This window comes from Heptranchias perlo, chromosome 7, assembly GCF_035084215.1.
Source record: "Heptranchias perlo isolate sHepPer1 chromosome 7, sHepPer1.hap1, whole genome shotgun sequence".
Taxonomy (NCBI): Eukaryota; Metazoa; Chordata; class Chondrichthyes; order Hexanchiformes; family Hexanchidae; genus Heptranchias; species Heptranchias perlo.
The window spans coordinates 50,805,143-50,830,221 of NC_090331.1; the positions used below are offsets into that span (position 1 = coordinate 50,805,143).

Genomic DNA, 25,079 nt, shown 5'->3' on the forward strand with positions numbered 1-25,079 from the left:
GAGCTCAAGTTTATGAAGGGTGGAAGATGGGAGGCCAGCCAGGAGAACTTTGGAATAGTCCAGTTTAGAGGTAACAAAGGCAAGGTAAGATAGTCTGACCTAATAGTTCTCGGGAGGACAAAGTCTGGCTGTCTCAATCTTAATTAAATGCCTGAATTGAAAACAGACCTGCCAAATTGCAAATTATCACTGGCTCCTAAGATCAACAGTAATGTTTGGTAAACTATACATGAAAATTGCTCCAAGAGCAGATTTACAATACTATCTAAAGCGTCTTTCTTAAAACTAGCCTAAGATGTAGTCTTAGACTTAATGAACTGGTCTTCCACACTACCTGAAAATTTCCTACCGGCAAAGTGACAACAATACATTCAACTGACCATTTTACCTGTCTTTGTTTGGAAATGGCAGACTCCCAGTAATATAAATATCATTTGGTTAAAAAGAAAACTGTCTAACTTTAGAAATAGACCTGTCAACGCCATAAAATTCTGAAGTCAACTTCCACTTCAAATAGGAAAAAAGAAGAAACTCTAATTTCTTATTGTAATGAAAATTCTGAAATTCCCTTTGGAAAGAATTAGGGTGAGGTCTGCTCTTCATTTCTAAATTTTGAATATTTCTATGACTGACAGCAAGACTGGCCATTTACAGGGGATTTTCTGCTAGAAACCCTTCCTTGCCATTTTCCAAGTGTTGGAAAATTGTGATAAAACAGAGCAGTTTTTGGGCTTGAAATGAAATATAAATTTTTCTATCAATTTTTTGAATTCTTTGTAAGGTAATTTTTTATAACTTTTTTAAAATTTGTGTTTATTTACCGTTTCAATGACCGGGGCAAACGCAGAGATTACAATCTTTATTTTTTCTCCCCCTCCGCACCCCCCCCCCCCCCCACCTTCAGTGCAGGGAGGCACCAGAACCCATCATACCACTATACCCCAGAACCTTCACAGTGCTATAAACCTCAGGAATCCCAGTGCAGCGCTGCCAAATCCTGGAACCCCATCCCAGTTCTACCAAAGCACAGGACCAACCCTTCATGCTACCAAAGCCTAGCTATTTTTCTCCCCCTGTGCTGCCAAATCCTACGATCCTCCCTCTCCTCTTCCTACCGGAAGCTGAAATTGACAAACAATTATAATTTGAAAAGTTCCTTGACCAAACAACAACTCTGTGTGACTAGTTACTTGACAGTTCAACAGCTCGACCGTAGTAGAATAATACATTGTGCATTGCACAGTATAATACTCCTGACCTTATAAGATAGCATATTAGCTGACTTGCCAAGAATAATGCCATTCAAGTTCTGCTAGTAGTATGTTAAAAATGCTGTATCAGCACACCCAGATATCACTTTCCATATGTCACATTCCATGCCCCACACTTTGTTACAGATTCAAACCAATCTTTAAAAAAAGGAAAAAACCTAGTGTCTTAATGCTTTCCCAACTTTTGCACTCCAACTCCTCCTTTTGCAATAATGTAACCTCTGAATCATCATGAATAACATCACAGGAGATGTGTGTGTTGTGTTGTGTTTAGTATGTCTGCTGTCCCATCATAAGAAGAAGGGAGGGAGGGAGGGAGAAACCAGATAACTACAGACCTGTCAGTTTGAGTGATGAGAGGCCAGAGTCCCACTCAATCTCAATCTGTTTACCTTCCCTCCCTCCCTCCTCCTACTCTTCTTTTCTATCTATTTCCTTCAAAGAAGTTTGCTTTACTTTCAAAATCAACTTTTTTAAAACAAAAAATAAAATAAATCAAATTAGAATGAGGAAAGACACTTTCTCTCTCCACCAGTCTCTCTCTTTCTGTCTTATAGGTGCCAGCAATTAGAATCTCTGTCTCATAAGTATAAGCAAATAGCATTTACTATTTCTGTAAACCAAACACAGGTGAGATAATTAGTTGGTTTCAAAATTCAACTTTTCTTTTAAACCGAACTAACATTAAAATGAAGAATGTCAGTCTCTCACTTACACACACACACACACACCAGTCGCTCTCTCCTTTTCTCTCCCCCTCAGCTTAATACACTTTATGAAATTTAAAGAATGCAAAACAAAAGCTACAAAAATTGTGTAATCAAAATCAGTACAATATCATTTTTCCTCACTCCATCTCACACACAAACACATGTAAAAAGAAAATACTCAATATTAGCCTTACCTTAGTAATGCTCTTGAAATCATTTCTTAAGCTTTTGTGAAAATAATTTAGAAAAAAAAACTGAACAAAAACTGCTAGAAGCTAAAAAAAAACTCTGATGCATCCTTGGAAATTAGGTACATTGCACCACACGCTCAGCCTGCATAATCCAAATCCAGTGTCACAACTCTGGGTACAAACATCATTTGAACCCAGGTTTTTGGGGAGGCTGAAGTCTTCAAGTAAAATTTTTATGATGTTAAAAGATTCAAAGGATAAGTTTAATCATGCTATTGTGAAATATGATTTTTTTTTTTGAGGGAAATTTGCAGATTGACCTGGAGTTGAAAATTTACAAACACTTGGCAATCTGCAAATTATGTGTACCAATAATAATTCTAATTGACTGCAGGCTTGTGCTTATTTACAGGAATTGTATTTGGTGGCCTAAAAGGGACAGGTCACCTTTATCAGAGCTCCACCTCAGTAGCAGAATAATACCTTACATGTTACATAATATAACACTACTGATACAAAACAGCTCAACATCTGAATTGCCATGCGCAAAAACATGGGGGATCTGCTAGTAATATATAATTAGAAATGATAAGGAGGGATTTAAAAGCTGTAATTCAGTCTTGGAGTTCTGTTGATGTTAAGATATTCATGAATTTATGCTTATAGTTTATAACACCATCTGTGCCTACAGTTTATAACACCAACTTCATTCTAAGCATTCTTATTCTACATAATATATATGTATATATATTTTTATGTAGGCTGCACTGATGCTCACTGAAGTGCTGAAAGTACGAGAAGCCCAGATTGAACTGAACAAGAAAAAGATAAATATTCTTAAAAGACAAGACAAGAGCCGACTGGAGGAAATGAGACGGCGACTAAACTCGGGTGATGATGAAGAGTATCAAAAAATAATAAAACAAAAAGAACAGAGAAAGGCTCTTTCTGATTTCCATCAACAGCAGTGAGTATAGCATAAATGTCAGTTACATTATTGAAATTCATTTATTTGGCTTAATATGAGCAATCTTCCAAAACAATTCAATGTAATTCTATTTGACACCCTTTAAATCGTCTAGCATTTTGAAGAAATTCTACAGTCCCAGCAAATGGATAAAAATACTATTACTGTTGGTACCAGAGTATTAATGTTTCTTATGAATATTGAGATTAGAACACTCCAATAATGCTTAACTTTGTTTATTGGTTTGTTTATTGATCTGGGCTTCTAAATTTTATCTACTGAGAAGTTAACCATAATAAGTATCAAAGAACTTTCATCTCGTGACTGCCCTAGTTATTAAAGACTGAATCATGTGTAACACATTGAAGCTTAAACAAGCATTAAGCTCTGGAGACATTGGCAAATACATGGGCCTCGATATTAGAGTGGAGGCAGGATGGCAGTGGGGGGGAGGGGGTGGTGATTGGGCGCGTGGGTAATCCGCCCAATAAAATATCTGTTTTGCACGCAATCGTGAATCAATTGGAGCCACTTAATGTGGCTTCCAGGTTTGCCGTCCGAAAGCTGCGCAGTGAGCGGGCTGCGCAGCGGGCGGACTGCGCACCCGCATCACAGGCTGTCAGCTGGAGGAGCTCTATTTAAAGGAGCATTCCTCCAATGGCTCCTCCTGGAGCAAACACCCACACACCACAATGGAGCAGCACAGGGGCAAGGTTGCTTCAAGATTCAACAATGTCTCACTCCAGGTGATACTGGATGGGGTGAGGAGGAGGAGGGATCTCTTTTACTTGTGGACGTGAGGAAGTGGCCTGCCTCTGCCACCAAGAAGGCCTGGCTCGAGGTGGCAGAGGAGGTCACTAGCAGCAGCAACATACCCCGCACCTGGATCCAGTGCAGGAAGCGCTTCAATGACCTAACCAGGTCAACCAAAGTGAGTACACTTACTGATTCCCCTACATTCCACATCATCGCCCCCATCCCCAACTCATTCTGCACTGCCAACACTACGCTATCACATCACTCCCCACACCCACTTAAGGCTCATCCTCAACTTACCCGCACTTCCTCAGCACTTCCTTACCTCCCCATTAGTCACCCCACCACTACCACTCAACCCAATCCTCATACAATGTCTCATACTCACCCTCTGTTGCATCTCTTGATGCATTCATCGGTTGGCCACATCACCCTCACTCGCTCATGTGTCTGTACAATAGCGCAGAGGATGGAGGAGTCCAACTCCTGCATGAGTGGAATGGTGGCACAGGTAAGGGAGGGAATCTCTGAGATAGTGTCACAGGGATGTGAGGGAATCTCTGATATAGTGTCACAGGGACGTGAGCAACTCTCTGAGATACTATCACGGGTAGGTGCGGGAATGTCTGCGATGGAGAGAAGGCTAGCCTCCATTGAGCTTCAGGCACGGCTCACAAATGAGTCCATTCAGGCCCTAACAACGGCTGTTCGGACTCACAATGAACAACATTCTGCCGCCTTAAACAGGCAGGCAGACGCTCTACCACTGGCCTTATAAGGCTTCACACATGTCCTCCAAACTGTTGTCCAGCAGAGTGGTAGGAGTGATGTGGGCCTGGCCCGGGGAGGGATGATGGTGAAAGGGGACATGGAAGTGGGGACACCACTCAAAGCGCTCCCACATCTCACCTGTTGCCCCCCTCTCAACCAGTACCCGCAATGCTGCCTCCTCTTCAGGTGGCCGAGTCTGCCCCTGCACAGGTGCAGGTGGAGCAGTCTTTGGAGGGGCCCTCAAGGGCACCAAAACCCAGAGGGCGTAGGCCCAAAGCATCTAATAGGTCAGGACATGTACAAGAGCAACCTGCCACAGGGGATGCATCATGTAGAAGTAGTCAGAAGAGAAAGGCGAAGGTTTTGTCAGCACGAACGGTATGCGCAAGGACGTTTGACGGTTAGTCATGTTTTTTATTTTTATTAGCTTTTTGTTAAACTCACATTAAATATTATTGTTGTCACTACTACTGCCACGTCTTGGCCATTCTTGACTGGCTTCTGTAATAGGGCCCTTTCATGAGGTTCACCATGAACGGCAACACTTGATGCCACCCATTGGGTCACTCTACAGTGGGTGTATGTGTCGTTGCAGGCCTGTTTTGTGCAGGTGGTGGGGGTGGGGGGGTTGCTGGTGTGGGCGCTGCTCTATCCAGGTGGTATGGGGACTGGACTCTTCACATTGTCTGATGTTAGGAGAACCGTTCACATATCAGTTACTCCCTGACCTCACGAGCAGCCAGGTGAGCTGCTGCTCTGCTCATGGGCTGCTCGTCCTCCTACTCCTCCTCCCCCTCCTCCTCAATGTGGGTGGCGGATGTGGATGGGGCCTCCTTAAACGGCACCCCTCTCTGTTGTGCCACGTTATGCAGGGCACAACACACTACTATAATACGTCCCACTCTGTCTGGTGTGTATCGAAGCGCTCCCCCAAAACAATCAAGGCACCTAAATCGCATCTTGAGCAGCCCTATAGCATGCTCAGTTGTAGACCTGGTGGCAATGTGGCTGTTGTAATATCGACAATGTTGCTCAGTGATAGGATTCCTCAGAGGTGTCATGAGCCACGTGTGCATGGGGTATCCCTTGTCCCCAAGGAGCCAGCCCTTAAGGGTGTTCGGTGCATGGAAGAGTGGCCGGATGTTGGATTCCCAGAGGATGAAGGAATGGTGGCAGCTGCAACAGAATCTGGCGCACACATGAAGGAATCTTTTGCGGTGGTCACAAACGAGCTGAGTGTTGATGGAGTGATACCCCTTCCTGTTGATGAACAGTCTTGGCTCGTGTGGAGGTGCTTGTATTGCTATATGGGTGCAATCGATTGCACCCTGCACCCGTGGGAAGCCAGCCACAGAGTGGAATCCCACTGCCCCCTCCGTCTGGCTGAGGTCATCCATGGAGAAGTTGACGTAGTGCGAGGTCCTGCGAAACAAACCGTCGGTGACCTGCCTTATGCACTTGTGCGCAGACGACTGAGAGACCCCGGCGATGTCCCCGGTGGCACCCAGGAATGATCCGGAGGCAAGGAAGTTGAGGGCAGTGATGACTTCGACAGCGACAGGTAAGGAGATGCTTCTCAGCCCAGCCTGGAGCAGCTCGGCATGAAGGAGGCTGCCGATGTCTGTGACTACCTGGCGACTGACTCTGAGCCTCCGTATGCACTGCTCCTCAGAGAGGTCCAGGAAGCTGAGCCTCGGTCTGTAGACCCTGTGGCGAGGGTAGTGCCTCCTGCACGTCGCTCTCTTTATTATTGCCCTCTGTGCTCTTGTGCAGGTGCCTGTGGTGCAGCACTGTGTTATGGAGCTCCAAGTGGCGGAGGTGGACGCCGTGCCTGGCGAGGCTGGTGATGTTGCTCGTCCTCGGATGTAGTGGTGAATGCAGCCATGGCGCCCCCCCCCACCACCCTGATGGTGTGAGTTTGAGGGGGTCTGCAAGTAGTTAAATATGTTTGAACAGCAGAATTTTGAGTGGAAGGTAAGAATTTTCAGTGCAAACACAAAGATCTTGCAGCCAAAACTTTGTATGAAAGAACAGAGTGCCCTGCTGCAATAAGTGACCTTTTCTCCCCATCTGTCAAATAAGCATTTGAATATCTCACTGGCTGCTGGCTGAAACACGTCTGTTGTAACATGGAGTGTCTCCCACAGCACGGGAAACACACTGAGGATGCTTCAAAATTGCACCCCTGCCAAAATATGGAGAAAATTAAGTACTTCAAGTACTTAAACTCTCTCATCTACTAAATCATGATCCCGCGGTTGGACTTCTGCATTCAGGGGACACATGCGCACCCAGACACGTCAATGGGGAACCTGGAAGTCTGTGGTTTGGAGCCGGGCTCCGAACCCGAGCAGGATTTCCCTGATTTTTGGAGCCCCCCCTGCAACTTCCTGGTAAAATCAAGCCCATGGAAATAGTTGAGTGCTTGTGCTTCATTCAGGGAAAGTTGCACACAGCGGGTAACATAAATAAAGTGGAAAAATAACATACAAAATTGGGAAGAATTTTTTTAATAATGGTTCTTTTTGTAGAAAACTTGACATAAATATAAGTTATTTCTTTCTTGCATGAGTTCCTCATTTCTGGCATTCTGGGAATAATCCACAGGCCATGTATCTGTAGAGCTTATACTTGAACACTTTAAAAAAATTTTCAAAGCTGGTAAGTGATTTCCTTTGCTGAGATGTTTGGTTCCTTTTGATATTGGGTAATCTGGAAGCTACTCACATAAGTTTATGCACACATAGCTAGCTCATTGCATTAAAGGGGTCAATTTTGCAATGGTGGCGGGTTGGCAGCAGGGGGGTGAAGGTGCGCGTGGCAAACCTGCATGAACAAAACTTACCGTTTCCGATGCGATCGCATGTTGATTGCTGGTGATTAACGTCCTCTCCGAGATTCGTGCCTGGCAGCCAGCCTGATTGACAGGACATCGGGGGGGGGGTGAAGAGTGGGACTGGGACAATGGGAGGACATCGGGGGTGGGGGGGGGGGGGGTGACGAGTGGGACATCGGAGAGGGAGACATCGGACATCATAGCAGGATGCAAAGGTAGGTTAATTTTGTGTTTTCACTTCCGTCCATGGTTTTTTATGTAATTTATTTAGTTTCTTGTTCCCTCATCCGGCCCTTGGCGTGAATCAGAAGCAATGGGCAAGCCGTCCAGGTAAGTTAAAAATCATTCTAATCACTTACTTGGTCACAGGTAAAGTGCCTTAAGTATCTCAATGAGGTACATTTAGCTCTTTTACTGTCATCCCGCCAGCTTTAATTGCCGGCGGGACTTCCGTTTTCAGGTCGCCTGCGCGCACACAGGTGGGTCCCTGGGAAACTCGGAAGTTGGCGAGTTGGAGCCGACTTCTGAACCCGAACGGGATTTTCGGAGCCCTCCCGTCCCCATCGCACCCGCAATTGCCCCCTGAAATTGAGCCCAAAGACTTCAAGGATTTTAACCAAACTTATAAGACTTCTCAACTCTTGAATTTTAAGTTCATGGGCATAGTGTGGCACAGTAGAGAACTTCTTTATCTGCCCCTGTAGGGACCTAATGTAAAATGAACTGGGGGATTTCCATCCAATTCCAAACTGAGGAAATGGTAAGGGCACAAAACTACCCATAATTAGATACAAACTGGGACTAAATATCTCTTAGAGAAGTTATGAGCACAGCACTGGTGGAGTAGGGAGTAGTGCTGTGTAGTTGAGGGGAAGTTCTATTTGTTAGAACAGGTGAAATTGAATTTTGTGCTTGGCATGCTTGGTCCTGATATCGGGTGCCCCAAGTCGAAGAATGTTATATTTTCCAGCACAGACATCTTTCACGTGAAGACCACAAATATTCACCAGAAATTGTACAATGGCTTCATAGCATATGTGAATGTACTTTAGGGAAAATTGAATTTTAAAAAAGTGATGTTAAACACTGGGGCTCTAAAACTCCTGGGCCCTTCCAGTGCACCCCTGCTGTAACTTCGGCAGGAGTCCACCGGAAGGGCTGGCCATGGCCCTCAACTGGAGCTGTTGGGGGCGGAGCTTTGGCCTGCTCCAAACATAGCCATCAACGTAAGAATGGTGACTCCTTATATCAGGAGTTCCCACTATCTTGGCCCTCGAAAAAACCTGATGTAGGTATGCCTGGTGAAACTGTGTACACCTCTTTACTGAAGTTGGGACCACCTGTGGATCCAAGTCATGATTGTGGCCTGGAACCCCCGAAGGACAAGGTGAGTTTTTAAAAAAAACGTTCCCCTGGAAGGAACTTAAGTGTGCCCCCAGTGCCTCCCTTGGTAAGGGGCAATTTTAGGTTTCTTCGGGAGTGGGTGGTGGGTGGCTGCCCTCTCCCCCCCGCCCCAGAATCAGGAAACTTCCCAACACGTGGCACAAGGTGGGAGACCTGGTGCAGGTGTCCGAGAGTGGTATTACAGTTAAAGGATCTATCTTCCCCTGACCCCACAAACCGACAAGAGTCAGCAGTTAAGATCCCCCCTGCCCATTTTGAGGACCTGAGTAATTAAAAGTATCTTGATGGATATTTCTATTGAAATATGCGAACATATTTGATACAAACTGTTAACACATTTTTTTAGTAGCACTTTTTGTGAAGAGATATCTGTGAGAGTTGCTCACACTTCTACTAATTTTATTTTAAAATGATGCTGTTCAAACATTTTTTTTTGATGCTAGGATAAAAGAACATGAACATCTTAAAGAACAGGAGAAACATCAAGATGTAATGGAGGGAAAAGAAATCAAGAAATTAGCACATTTATTTCAATGGGAGCTCAATAAAATTGAAGAACTAAACAGGCAAGAAAAACACAACAATATGCTCAATCACATGGTAGGTATAGCACACTTTTTCAATCAAAGGAGCTGAATAACATATATGATACACTTTATATTTGATTTATGATATGTATTTTCAGCTTTCTTGTGTTGCCTCCAAAGTTTTGTTTGGAGAAACTGATTCTTGTATGGGTTAAGACTACACACACCCATGTTATTGCAGATATTTTCCATTTTACTTGAAAACAGTGGTCCAACGTGAAGACAAAGTTCCTGCATATCACTTAGTCAAATATTTTCACCAAATATAAACCTAGATTTTCTGATCGGGCATAGGTCCAAGTGGAAGTGATGTGGTGCAAGAATTGCACTGGCTCATTCATGATACATTGACCTCGCTACATTTTTAGGGTCAGTTTCATTGCCATAATGTAAGTGAGTACCAGGCATTGAAAGCACCTGTATGCTCGCCCATTGATGGGCTTAAAGTCCTGCAGCAGCTTAAAGGGGAAGGCATTGGCCCCGATATTTATGGGAAGAGAGTGGGGGAGCGCAGTTGCGGGGAGAATCCAGACAATCCTGGGAACGCGGAGGCCTTGCTGAATTTATTATTTTTTTAAAATTCCGTTTCCCTCCCGATAGCCGGCCAGATTGACAGGCTGGCTGACTGCCGGGCGGGAAAGCCAGTGGTAGAAGATCGCATCTGGGGACTGTTGGGTATGGTCCCCGACAATCAGCAAAGATTGGGGGTTGGAGGGAGTGGGAGGGGTCGGAGCATGGCAATTGGGAGGGAAAGATTGGTGGTTGTGGGGGGAGTCGTAGCACGTAGATCGGGAGGGAGGGAAAGATCGGAGGTTGGAGCGGGAGGGTCGGAGCACGGCAATCGTGAGGGAGGGAGGCAAAGACCAGGGCTTGGGGGCGTCGGAGCATGGCAATCGGGAAGGAGGGAGGGAGGCAAATATCGGGGATTGGAGGGGAGGCGGGTCCGGCTGATCGCGGCAATGAGGAGAGGCCACGATTGACAGAAAGTTTGCTTGAGGTGCCACGGGGAGAAATGCTGCTCCTCCTGGCTCACAAGCAGTGCTTTAAAAAAGCACTTCCCTGCTTGATCCAGCTGCTCCTGTCTCCATTTTGCTGCTGGGTTTTACTGAGCCCTGGGAAATCTGGTCGGCCAATGTTAAATTTAAATTAGGCTCCCAACTGCACTGTATGCCATCTCTCGAGAGTGGGACATAGACACATCACGCAACCCGCTGCTGTAAAAATGGCAACAGCCACGTACACTGGCCGGCTGGTTGGGGTTGCGTTTCGCGATTTTACATTTTTAACACCTGACCCTCTCCTGCCCGTTGAGGGTGGGGGTTAATATCGACTCCATTGTGAAGACAGCAAGCTTCTGACAAAAAATCACGACTGGCAGGAGGGAGGAGAGTTCTTTGCTTCTGTAATGGAGTCTCACAAATTCTCTTGAAGGAAGTGAGACAGAGGATGTGGGGCTCTCTGGCAGTGAGCAGCCCAGGAAGAGCAACCTAGTGGAATGGGAAGAGGTGTGTGACAGTTGTAATGGCATGAAAAGCATCCTGCTTCCCTGGAGGCAATGTAGGAAGAAGTTGATTGACCGTACCAGGTGAGCTAAGATAGGAGAAAATATGTTGATTATGCAGCAGGGTGCACTTTGAATAACCACCCTTCAACTGGAAGTGTTCCTTCACTAACATCCTTGCATGCATTCAGCCCAAATGATTCCTACCATCTAATGTAGCTGCATGGTATATGTAAATGTCAAGATAGCCACGCTGGCCTGCATGCTGGTATTTAGGTATCACTGTATGTCATCATGAAAAAGGAACTTCTCACTTTGTGTACTCTGGTTGCAGGAGAAGACAAAAGGAAAAGAACATTAACAGGAGGAGACCTTCTTAACATAAGACTTCTAACCCCAATGAGGAGGAAGCCCTGGAAATCCTTGGAAGGGTGACCATAGAGGATGCCTGAGATGGGGCAGTGGGAAGACTGTAGCCAGGTCAGGGTTTGTGATGACCTGCTACTCTTCCTTCTCATCCTATTCTCTCACTTACTGACCGCACGGTATATACTGAAGCTCTTTGCCATGTCACTCTGCTGAAAGCTACGTGAAGGCTGCTCAGAAGGACACCATTTTAACTTGTCTTTTTTTTCTCTAGATTTGCCACAAGCAGCAGATCCAGGATCTGGTACATCCAAGCACACCAGCAATTCACAGCATACATAGTCACTCACCCTATCCCTTGCTAGTACCAACTCAGATATATACACCAAATAATAAACAGAGCCAGAGGGGAGAGCATCGGATGCCAATCACAGTATGACCTGTTGGTGTTGGCAGAAGAGGAGGAGGAACCTTTTTTTTAATTCGTTCATGGGATGTGGGCGTCGCTGGCAAGGCCAGCATTTATTGCCCATCCCTAATTGCCCTTGAGAAGGTGGTGGTGAGCTGCCTTCTTGAACCGCTGCAGTCCATTTGGTGAAGGTTCTCCCACAGCGCTGTTAGGTAGAGAGTTCCAGGATTTTGACCCAGCGACAATGAAGGAACGGCGATATATTTCCAAGTCGGGATGGTGTGTGATTTGGAGGGGAACGTGCAGGTGGTGTTGTTCCCATGTGCCTGCTGCCCTTGTCCTTCTAGGTGGTAGAGGTTGCAGGTTTGGGAGGTGCTGTCGAAGAAGCCTTGGCGAGTTTCTGCAGTGCATCCTGTGGATGGTACATACTGCAGCCACGGTGCGCCGGTGGTGAAGGGAGTGAATGTTTAGGTTGGTGGATGGGGTGCCAATCAAGCGGGCTGCTTTGACCTGGATGGTGTCGAGCTTCTTGAGTGTTGTTGGAGCTGCACTCATCCAGGCAAGTGGAGAGTATTCCATCACACTCCTGACTTGTGCCTTGTAGATGGTGGAAAGGCTTTGGGGAGTCAGGAGATGAGTCACTCACCGCAGAATACCCAGCCTCTGACCTGTTCTTGTAGCCACAGTACTTATGTGGCTGGTCCAGTTACGTTTCTGGTCAATGGTGACCCCCAGGATGTTGATGGTGGGGGATTCGGTGATGGTAATGCTGTTGAATGTCAAGTGGACGTGGATAGACTCTCTCTTGTTGGAGATGGTCATTGCCTGGCACCTGTCTGGCACGAATATTACTTGCCACTTGCAACCTGCTGTTAAGTGGACAACTTAGCTGTCTGGACCTCACAGGACATATATTTAAAAGAAAGATGTTTTCTGAGCATCAAGTGCTGGTGCAGTCATTGAGGACGAAGCCAAGCAGTGAGCTACTTATAGTGGCTGAGGTGGAGGAGTGCTAACCACATGTGTGCAGCCTTGCATCTACAATTTCTCAACACTGCTGTCCATGGTTCAATTTGTGGGAGGGTTATCTGCAATAACATAATTTTCCACACCACATATCCAATGTTTTATGAAGGTTCATCATGACTTCCTTGCTTTTGTACTCTATGCCTCTATTTATAAAGCTCAGGATCCCGTATGCTTTTTTAACCGCTTTCTCAACCTGCCCTGCCACTTCCAACGATTTGTGTACATAAACCCCCAAATCTCTCTGTTCCTGTACCTCTTTTAGAATTGTACCCTTTAGTTTATATTACCATGCTCATAATTGAATCCTGGTGATTTTGGGATGCAGTATCATCTGCCGAGTATGTATTACAAAGATACTGCCTCATGACGGGGATAGGGTGGGGGCACAGGACCAGCTCTTGCATAGAGCAGGCACGGTCTCGAAGGGGCGAATGGCCTCCTTCCGTGCTGTATCCTTTCTATGATTCTATGCTGCTGAGACCTGAACTGACGTGCTCAGAATGTGGTGCTGCTGTTTTTGTAGAGTATCTTTTTCCCCACAATACAGTATGCCTTCCTTCCATGACTCTGTGATAAGGGATTGTGAATAACTTAGAGAACAGAGATTCAGGGAGAGAGAATAGGTAGAACAACATCACATTTTTGTAGCACCTTCAATGTGATAAAACATCCCAAAGTACTTTACAGAGATGACAATCTGACACCAATGGGAGAAAGGTTAGAGGAAGCACCAGAAGCAGTGGTCAAAGTTGAGGAAGCTTTTGAAAGAGGTGAAAGAGATAACAGGCTTTAGTGAAAGTGTTCTGGAGAGCAGGCTCAAGATGGTTGAAGGTGCAATGACCAACGGTGGAGTGGGGAGAGTATAGGAGCAAAGGAGGCCACATTTGGAAGGGTAGAGTGCATGCAATAGGGCTATAGGAGGTTGCGGAGGTAGGTATGCGAAAAGCTATAGAGAGACTTCTAGTAATTGCAAATATTTAAAATTTGATGTATTGAGGCTAATAGAGATTGGTGAGGACGTGATGATGAGAGGCATGTTGATGAAGGATAGAACTTGTGAAGCTGGTGAGGACAGCATTGGATTAATTGAGCCTGGAATTAACAAAAGCATGCATAAGGATTTCAGCGGTGGTGGGAGTAAGGTAAAGGCGGAGGTGGGTAATGTTGCTGAGTAGGAAATAGGTGTTCTTGGTGGTGGCTAGGATGCAGGTTTTGAAGCTAAGATTAGGGTTGAACAGGGCACCAAGACTACACCATTGGGTGCAAACTGATCATGTAGCCAGGGGAAGGGATGGAATAAGGGGCGAGGATGTGGAGTTTCTTAGAACTATAGAACCATAGAAAAGATACAGCACAGATGGGGCCATTCGGCCCATCATGTCCGCGCCGGCTAGAACATCCAGGTGCCCATTCTAATCCCACCTTCCAGCACCCAGCCCATAGTCCTGCAGCTTACAGCACTTTAGGTGCAGGTCCAGGTACTTTTTAAAAGAGTTGAGGGTCCCATCCTCTACTACCAATTCGGGCAACCAATTCCATACACCCACCACCCTCTGGGTAATAAAGATTTTCCTCATGTCCCCTCTAATCCTTCCGCCAATCAGCTTAAATCTATGTCCTCTAGTTCTTGAACTCTTCGCTAGGGGAAACAGGTACTTCCTGTCTACTCTATCTAGGCCCCTCATAATTTTGTACATCTCAATCAAGTCTCCCCTCAGCCTCCTCTGTTCCAAGGAAAACAACCCCAGCTTATCCAATCTCTCCTCGTAGCTGCAATTATCAAGCCCTGGCAACACGCTTGTAAATCTTCTCTGCACACTCTCCAGAGCAATTACATCCTTCCTGTAATGTGGTGACCAGAACCGCGAACAATTTTCCAGCTGTGGCCTTACCAGCGTTTTATACAGTTCCATCATTACATCCCTGCTTTTGTATTCTATACCTCGGCTAATAACGGAGAGCATTCCGTATGCCGCCTTCACAACCTTCTCCACCTGTACTGCCACCTTCAGGGACCTGTGCACATGCACTCCAAGGTCTCTCACTTCCACTACCCCTCTCAATATATTCCCGTTTACTGTGTATTCCCTTTCACTTTTCCGCCCACTCCACCAACCCATTGATACTTTCTTGGAGCCTACAGCTATCTTCTTCACTATCAACTACACGGCCAATTTTTGTGTCGTCTGCAAATTTGTCAATCATGTCCCCTACATTCAAGTCCAAATCATTAATATATACCACAAACAGCAAGGGACCCAACATTGAGCCCTGTGGCACACCACTGGAAACGGATTTCCATTTGCAAAGACATCCATCAACATTTACCCTTTGTTTCCTGCTACTGAGCCAATTTTGGATCCAATTCGCCACATTTCCCTGTATCCCATGGGCTTTTACCTTTCTGACCAGTCTGCCATGTGGGACCTTGTCAAATGCCTTACTAAAATCCATGTAGACAACATCCACTGCACTACCCTCATCAATCCTCCTTGTCACTTCCTAAAAGAATTCAATCACATTTGTAAGGCATGACCTTCCCTGAACAAATCCATGCTGACTATCCCTGATTTAACCATGCCTTTCCAAGTGACAGTTTATCCTATCGCTCAGTATTGATTCTAATGGTTTGCCCACCACCGAGGTAAGACTGACCGGCCTATTATTGTCCGGCCTTTCCCTCGTACCCTTTTTAAACAATGGTGCTGCGTTTGCAGTCTTCCAGTCCTCCGGTACCGCCCCTGTATCTAGTGAGGATTGGAAAATGATCCTCACAGCATCCGCTGTTTCCTCCTTGGCTTCCTTCAATAGCCTAGGAAACAATCCATCTGGCCCTGGTGACTTATCAACTTTCAAGGATTCCAGTCCTTTTAGTACTTCCTCTCTCGTTTTGTTTACATTATCCAATATTTCACACCTTTCCTCTTTAACTACTACGTCCGGATCATCCCTTTCGTTTGTGAATACGGAGACAAAATATTCATTTAAAACCCTACCCACATCCTCTGCCTCTACACACAAGTTACCCTTATCATCCCTGATAGGTCCCACCTTTTCCTTAGTTATCCTCTTATTCTTAATGCACCGATAAAACATCTTTGGGTTTTCTTTAATCTTACCAGCTAATATTTTTTCATGCCCTCTCTTTGCTTTCCTTATTTCCTTTTTTACGTCATCCCTGTACTTTCTGTACTCCTCTAGGCTTTCTGCAGTATTTAGTTTTCTGTGACAGTCATAAGCTTTCTTTTTCTGCTTTATTTTGCCCCATCTACTTCTAGACAACCAGGGGGCTCTAAATTTGGCAGTGCCACCCTTTTTCTTTGAGGGGACGTGTCTGCATTGTACCTGTAGAATTTCACATTTTAGTGCCTCCCACTGGCTTGCCACTGATTTCTCCTCAAGTGGTTGTGTCCAGTCCACTTCTGCCAAATCACCTCTTAGTTCTGTAAAATTTGCCTTCTCCAATTTAAAACGTTTACTCCTGATTTAACTCTGTCCTTTTCCATAATAATGCTAAAACTAACTGAATTGTGGTCACTATCCCCAATATGGTCACCCACTGTCACTTCACCCACTTGCCCATCTTCATTCTCCAGGACTAAATCTAGAATTGCATCCCCTCTTGTTGGGCTTGTTATGTACTGGCTAAAAAGTTCTCCTGGACACCGATCAAGAATTTTGCGCCCTCTGTGCCCCTCACACTGTTTGAATCCCAGTTGATGTTAGGGTAGTTGAAGTCCCCTACTATTATTGCCCTCTTATTTTTGCACTCGGAAATTTGCCTACGTATTTGTTCTTCTATCTCCCTTTCGCTATTCGGGGGTCTATAGTACACTCCTAGTAGTGTGACTGCCCCTTTTTTATTTCTTAGCTCAACCCATATGGCCTCGATTGATGATCCAATTAGCATATCATCCCTTTTCACAACTGTAAGTGATTCTTTAAGCAATAATGCTACCCCCCCTCCTTTTTTATCACCCACTCTATCCTGCCTGAAAAAAGTCCTTGCTCATCTACCACAGTGATGGTTATGGAGCCAGTGGTTGTGGAGAGATGGAGCTGGATGTCGTCAGTATGGATGTGAATCCTGACCCCATGCCTATGAATGATGTCACCGAGGGGCAGCATATACACAAAGATGGAACCTTGGGGCACATTCAAAGTCTAGAGTTGAGAAGTCTAGAGTTGTCCTTACCCTCCAAGATAATGCTATAGTAGAAGGATTTGGCCACGGAGAGGGAGACACAGCATTCTTTAAGGTGATCCAGCTAGAACCGGATTAAATTTAAGAATGCAGTGGTGGAAATTGAAAGATGGTGAGGGACTTGGAGGGGATGAACGGACTGAAATGAGAGGTAAAGTAACTGTTATGCTGGTCAAGAGCAGCAGCAGTGTCATGGCAAGTGGAGGGCCAGAAGAGAGGAAGCTGGGGTTGGAGAGGGAGCTGCTATTAGGATGGGGAATGTGGTAAAATGTCTATTTGGGTGGGCTGGCGTCAATGAGGGGGAAGGGGTCACTGTCTGTGAGCTAGGTATCAGTAAGCCCCTGTATGTCAATAGACTCATTTGGGAAGAGGTCATGGATAATGAGAACCTTATTTGTAAGGATATTCTGAAAGGTGGTGGAGTGGGTGAATAGTGGGACCAGTCATGGTGGTCAGTGGAGGTGGGGGCAGGTACAGTGTTAGGACCATGCAACCCATGCAATTGCACGGGGCCCCGAGCGGATCCAGTAAAAGGACACCCAAGCAATGGTAATAGCTGATCCTTGAACATCCAACCTCTTTTTCCCCATCGCATTTAGTTAAGCCTTACAGTGGAAAAGAAACAATTTTTATAACTTACAGAAATGATTTGACAATGAAGGCATATTATTTTACTTAGTGAGAGGAGAGAGACAGAAGGAGAGCAGAGGATTTGCAGCTCTCCTATAATAAGAGTTGTAATCCAGGGGACATGCATCAGCCTGCAATGGGCTTCACCCTCAGCATTCATCTTCTCACCTGGTAGGCTACATTTTCTGCCAAACTGCCAGAATCTCCTTCCCTCGAACTTGTGCTGCTCTTCCTGCTCCTCTATAATAATGGTATACAGCAGAATGCCCAGGGGAAAGCAATACCTGCTCCTGAGTTGCCCTAACTGCAGTGGGAGGGTGAAGGTCCAAAAATCTTTGAGTGGTCTGACAGCAGGCAGTGAAAATCCAGTGCAGGTCTCAGTAGGAAAAAAAATGGATTGAAAAACATTTCCAAAATGTTAATAAGCAAAGTTTGCAGACTGTTCAAAGCTTGCAAACTCCTAATTTCTGCCTTGATCAGGTGACACAGGCAGATGCTGAACCTCATATATTTCTGGATCTAACTTACCCAGAGTGCAACAGAGAGGCAAATCAAGGTAACTCACGTTTACACTCGCGCCAAATGAGCCCAGCGGGGTCTCAGCGGATGGATTGCGGGAAGGGCCAAAAAGGTCAAGGACATTTGGGGGAAGTGATTTAAAGTCGCACAAGTGGCGCGAATCACTTAAACCTGAGTTTTCGTGCTAAAAATCGTTCCTATGCCATTCCAGCGCAACTAACATGCCAGAAATGGAAAGGAAGTTCACCTCCATATAAAAAATATTGTTGGCACTTTTGAACTTCTCTGAATAGCTAAGCTCAACTAAATAAATCACTGAAACTCTGGAGAAATATTTGGCTTTAATGTATTTCCGTAAATGTATGTTATTCCATTTTCAGGCACATGTTGAAAACATTAACATCATTAAAGCACTAGAAAAGCAAAAAGAAGAATTGCAAGATGAAGATATCAGATTATTTGTTTCAGCAAAACAAAAAATGTTGAAGCTTAGAAAAAAACGACAAGCAGAAATGGACAAGTAAGTGAAACGGACCTAGAAGATTTATGCAGGGTAAAAATGCATGGAAAATACATTGAATACATTCTGTTGAGTGTTTTTTATGTACTGTACTGGGAGTTCTGCAGAGTTCCATGAGTGTGATGGTATTCCCTCTCCTTCCTTGTGAGGAAATTGCACCAATCTTAGGCTCTAAACCGTAATGGAAAGTAGACAATCTGTTTTCAGCATCAACTATCACTATTCTTCTCTTTGTGAAGAATGGAATTGAGTGGTACACCTTTGGGGATAAAGTGAAATTGTTAAACAACATATTAACTAAAAAGTTATCTGAAATACAAATTCAGCTACCAGAAGTCTCACTGAAGTGCCACTGAAGTGCCACGATCCACTCAAACAAATCAAAATCAGATGCAAGGAAGTTATATCTTCAAAAATATGGAAAATGGAAAAACAATCATGGCAGAAGTTTCTGAGTTATCAAAGCTCCATCCAAAGAATTAACTATATTCCTGCCTCATTCATTTCAACTGTAAGGAATTTGTGTGAAACCGGAGATGCTGCACTCTGTTTTTGTGATGGAATGTCTCCCAACTTATTCATAATTATTGTTGAATAAAAGTAAACCGTTATATAACAAAATTTTTTTGCCATTATAAACATGGTGGCTTTTTCATAACCATTGATTACTCCATATTTTATATGGAATATTTTCATTTATTTATTAAAGAAAGTTTTTCATTCAATGGCAAAACTGTAAGAGATCTGCTGTAATGGAATAATTTTGTGCTGATCTGACTATTCTAGGGAGAAAGAGGATCAGAGAAACCTGATGATAAAAATAATAAGTGAACAGATGAAAGGGGAAGCACAGGATGAAACTAAACGTATTACCAGAGCTGCAGAAGAGAAGGAGGCTAAAAGAAACATGGAAATCAAGAAAAAGGAAGAAAAAATTATGGCAGATTTGAAGGCAATTGAAGAACACAGAATTATGACGGTAATCCACTTGTATGTTTTGCTGTTACAGGTGGTGTAATTCTTTTTTCACATGTTTTTTTATTTTTCCAATTTGTAATGGCACATGTCTCATTTTGAAGCTTTAGCTATGACCATAGGGGAAAAAATTCAACTTAGGTGGGGTCCCAATATGGGCAGTAGCAGATGGCCATCCGTTATGCACCCACCCGATTTCCCTGTAAGTAAAATTAGAGGTGATGTACGATGGGCGGCTATTCCGCTACCACCCGTTCTACACCCCTGCTGAAGTTCTGAATTTTACCCCAATAGTCTTAACAAAACTCAAATGATTCTTTGTGCCAGCCGTATTGAACAGATATCATGGGAGGAGAGGATGGGGCATAGTGTATCTTAAGAATATAAGGAAACATGGAACAGGGGAAGGCTATTCTGCATACCAAGACAATTCATTCCACAGAAGAAGGAATATTGGGATGTACAGGACCGGAAAAAAAATGGCTCATCTGACTAGCTGTAGAGTTCAAAAAGAAAATACACATTTCATTAGCTATATTCCTCAATGCCTATATGCCTGCAAGAATTTTTTCAGGGATTTGAACATTGCACGTGTCTTACGAATAAGGAAAAAACAGAAATTTTTAAAAGTTTTGTATTACATTGGGGAGCATAGCAATGATATTTCAGTTAAAAAATAATTCAGCAAAAATAATAGTTAATTAGATTTGTGCTGTTTGATGAACCTACTTTGGTGTAAAGTATCTGAATTAGATAATGTGTATTCAGATTAAAGAACGCGAGGAGAAGGAAAAAGAAGAAAAAATACAGGCAATTGAAGTTCTTCATGCCAAGATGGAAGCAGATTATATGCATCATGAAGAGGAACAGAAAAAAAAGCTAAAGTCCCTAGGAGAGGGCGGGAGAGTGCAATCCTTCCTCATTGAACAAATGGTAAATTTTACTCATCTATGGAACTGTTTTTCTTCCCTCTTGTAGGTGGTGATTCATTTTGGGGTACAGCTGCACATCATATCTGGCAGCCCTCCGGTACTTTATTCAAGTGGCCATTCTATATATGTGAACCTGGATAGTGAACAGCAGGATAATTATAAAAATGCAAGTTGTTGTTGTTTCCTCCACCAGTGTCTTGACTAAGATCAGCTAACAGCAAAATGTTGAATATGAATATGCTTAAGTCATAACTCCAATTTGACAGAAGTATGTTAAGCAATGTGGCTTCTCTACTGATAAAATATGAATTATAAATATTAATATAAATTGTCAGACAGCACACCAAAGAAGAGCTATTATTATATATATTAATAATCGGCAGCATAAATGAAAACTTTTATCTATTAGCAGGTATTCAGGTTTGAATGCTATTACCTACTGACACTTAGTCAAACTTTGTTAGTTCTCAGCCAGAATGCTAGATTGTGCATCGCATGATAGTAGAATGCATCATTTGAAAAGAAAAAATTTGGCAGGAGACCTACCTTACTCGTAGTGACTAATATGGAGTGACATTAATAGCAGCAATGAAGAAAACAGAGTCAGAAGGGCAGCAGAATAGGAATGTAAAAGAAGGGAGATTGATATTTTAAAAAACTCCACTCTCCTGATTGTTTAATAGTCAAGTAGTAGCTGTCTGTCATCATAGTATCACAGTAAGTACAGCACAGGAGGAGGCCATTCAGCCAATCTTGCCTGTGCCAGCTCCTCGAAAGAGCTATCCAATTAGTCCCATCCCCCTGCTGTTTCCCCATAGCCCTGTAAATTTTTCCCTTCAAGTATTTATCTAATTCCCTTTTGAAAGTTACTATTAAATCTGCTTCCACCAACCTTTCAGGCAGTGCATTCCAGATCATTACAACTCACTGTGTAAAAAATATATTTCCTCATGTCGCCTCTGGCTCTTTTGCCGATCACCTTAAATCTGTGTCCTCTGGTTACCGACCCTTCTGCCACTGGAAACAGTTTCTCCTTATTGACTCCATCAAAACCGTTCATGATTTTGAACACCTCTATCAAATCTCCCCTTAACCTTCTCTGTTCAAAGGAGAACAACCCCAGCTTCTCCAGTCTCTCCACCTAACTGAAGCCCCTCATCTCTGGTACCATCCTCGTAAATCTCTACTGCACCCTGTCTAAGGCCTTGACATCCTTCCTAAAGTGTGTGCCCAGAATTGAACACAATACTCCAGCGGAAGCCTAACCAGTGTTTTATAAAGGTTTAGCATAACTTCCTTGCTTGTGTACTCTATGCCTCTATTAATAAAGCCCAGGATCCCATATGTTTTTTTAACAGCCTTCTCAACTTGTCCTGCCACCTTCAAAGATTTGTGTATGTGCACTCCCAGGTCTCTCTGCCCCCGCACCCCTTTAAAATTGTACCATTTAGTTTATATTGTCTTTCCTCATTCTTCCTACCAAAATGTATCACTTCATACTTCTCTGCATTAAATTTCATCTGCCATGTGTCTGCCCATTGCACCAGTCTGTCTATGCCCTCCTGAAGTCTGTTACTATCCTCCACATTGTTTACTACATTTCCGAGTTTTGTGTCATCTACAAACTTAGAAATTATACCCTCTATACCCAAGTTCAGGTCATTAATATATATATATCAAAAAGACCAGTGGTCCTAATATTGACCCCTGGAGAACACCACTGAATACTTCCCTCCAGTCTGAAAAACAACTGTTCACCACTACTCTCTGCTTTATGCCCCTTAACCAATTTTGTATCTACACTGCCACTGTCCCTTTAATCTCTGGAGCTTTAATTTTGCTAACAAGGCTATTATGTGGTACTTTATCAGATGCCTTTTGTAAGTCCATTTACACAACATCAACCACTCCATTACTCCATTACTTCATCAAAGAACTCAAGCAAGTTAGTCAAACACGATTTTCCTTTAACAAATCCGTGCTGACTTTCATTTATTAGCCCATACTTTTTCAAGTGCCAATTAATTTTGTCCTGGACTATTGTCTCTAAAAGTTTCCCCACCACCAGCGTTAGGCTGACTGGCCTGCAATTGCCGGGTTTATCCTTGGTAGGAAGAATAGAAAAACAGAATATTTTTTAAATGGTGAGAAATTATTAAATGTTGGTTTTCAGAGAGAATTGGATGTCCTTGTACAAGAAACACAAGAAGTTAGTATGCAGGTACAGCAGGCAATTACGAAAGCAAATGGCATGTAGGCCTTTATTGCAAGGCGGTTGGAGTATAAGAGTAAGGAAGTCTTACTACAGTTGTACAAGGCTTTAGTGAGACCTCACCTAGAGTACTGCGTAGTTTTGGTCTCCTTATCGAAGGAAGAATATACTTGCCTTGGAGGCGGTGCAACAAAGGTTCACTAGATTAATTCCTAGGATGAGAGGTTAAGTAGAATGGGCCTATACTCTCTGGGGTTTAGAAGAACTTGAGATGATCTCATTAAAACATATAAGATCATGGGGGGGCTTGACAGGGTAGATGCTGAGAGATTGTTTCCCCTGGCTAGAGAGTCTAGAACTAGGGGGCATAGTCGCAGGATAAAGGGTCGGCCATTTAAGACTGAGATAAGGAGGAATTTCTTCACGCAGAGGGTTGTGAATCTTTGGAATTCTCTACCCCAGAGGACTATGGATGCTGAGTCATTGAATATATTCAAGGCTGAGATGGATAGATTTTTGGACTCTAGGGGAATCAAGAGATATGGGGATCGGGCAGGAAAGTGGAGTTGAGGTCGAAGATCAGCCATTATCTGATGGAATGGCAGGGCAGGCTCGAGGGGCCGTGTGGCCTGCCCCTGCTCCTATTTCTTATGTTCTTATGTTCTTATTCCTCTCCCCTTTTTTGAACAGGGGTGTAACATTTGCAATCCTCCAGTCCTCTGGCACCGTCCCAATATCTGAAGAGGATTGGAAGATTGTGGATACGTTTGTCCACAAGAGGTGGCCCCCATGCTGCAGCAGTTTATAAGACCCTGGTGTACATCCCTGTGAAACATAAGGGATAATGAAGCGAAAGATTCTGCTTTCCATGGCATTTGCAGTATCAATCCAGGAGGAGTTGTACAGAACTTCATTTGTGGCCACAATTTCCACCCTTACTTCCCTCAGTAACCTAGGATGCATCCCATCTGGACCGGGTGACTTTTTTACTTTGAGAACTGCCAATCTTTTAAGTATCTCCTTTTTATCTATTTTTATCCTATCCAATATCGCTACAACCTCCTCCTTTACTGCTACAATGGCAGCATCCTCTTCTCTAGTGAAGACGGATGCGAAATATTCATTTTGTACCTCAACCATGCCCTCTGCCTCCACAAGATGATCTCCTTTTTTGTCCCTAATCCGTCCCACCCTTCCTTTGACTACCTTTTAACTATTTATTTGTTGATAAAAGACATCTGAGCTCCCTTTTATGTTAGCTGCTAATCTATTCTCCATACTCTATCTTTGCCCCACTTATTCCCTTTTTTAGATCTCCTCTGTACTTTCTGTATTCAGTCTGCTTCTCTACTGTATTATGAACCTTACATTTGTCATAATCCATCCTTTTCTGTTTCATTTTAATCTCTGTATCTTTAGTCATCCAGGGAGCTCTAGCATTGGATGCCCTAGCTTGCCCCCTCGTCGGGATGTGTCTACTCTGTACCCAAACAAACTCCTCCTTGAAGGCCTCCCATTGTTCAATTACTGTTTTGCCTGCCAATTTTTTATTCCAATTCACCTGGGCAAGATTCCTTTTCAATTCACTAAAATTAGCCCTCCTCCAGTTAAGTATTTTCACATTTGTTTGTTCCTTGTCCTTTTCCATAACTATTCTAAACCTAATGATATTATGATCACTGTTCCCGAAATGCTACCCCACTGAAACATGTTCCACCTGCCACACATCATTCCCCAGAACTAGATCCAGTACCATTTCCTTCCTGGAAGGGCTGGAAACACACTGTTCCAGAAAGTTCTTTTGTACACATTTCAGGAATTCCTCCCCCTCTTAGCCCTTTACACTGTTACTGTCCCAGTCTATATTGGGATAATTGAAGACTCCCATTAACACTACTCTATAGTTCTTACATCTTTCTGTAATTTACCTGCAAATTTGCTCCTCTATCTCCTTCCCACTATTTGGTGACCTATAGTAAACACCCAGTAGCTTAATCGCTCCTCAATTTTTCCTTAATTCTAATCAATTAGGTTCTGTCTTTAACACCTCAACTACATCACCCTTTCCAGTGCTATAATAGTTTCTTTGATCAATACTGCCACTTCCCCCCCTCCCCACCTCACCTCACTTCTTTCTTTCCTTCCCTATCTTTCCTCAATACCTGGTAACCAGGAATATTAAGTACCCAATCCTCCCCTATTTTGAGCCAGGTCTCAATTACTGCCACTATATCATAGTCCCATTTGGCGACTTGTGCCTGCAGCTCACCAACCTTATTTACCACGCGA

General features: G+C 43.8%; 1 protein-coding gene across 1 annotated transcript in view; it reads left to right on the plus strand.

Moving 5' to 3' along the window:
- The window catches only part of cfap210 (cilia and flagella associated protein 210), a 57,177-nt gene that overhangs the window by 18,411 nt on the left and 13,687 nt on the right, over positions 1 to 25,079 (plus strand). Inside the window, exons 5-9 of the mRNA XM_067987512.1 lie at positions 2,934 to 3,139; positions 9,350 to 9,506; positions 18,532 to 18,671; positions 19,458 to 19,650; positions 20,415 to 20,579. Of these exons, the coding sequence (XP_067843613.1) occupies positions 2,934 to 3,139; positions 9,350 to 9,506; positions 18,532 to 18,671; positions 19,458 to 19,650; positions 20,415 to 20,579 (861 nt within the window). The remainder of the gene's footprint in view (positions 1 to 2,933; positions 3,140 to 9,349; positions 9,507 to 18,531; positions 18,672 to 19,457; positions 19,651 to 20,414; positions 20,580 to 25,079) is intronic.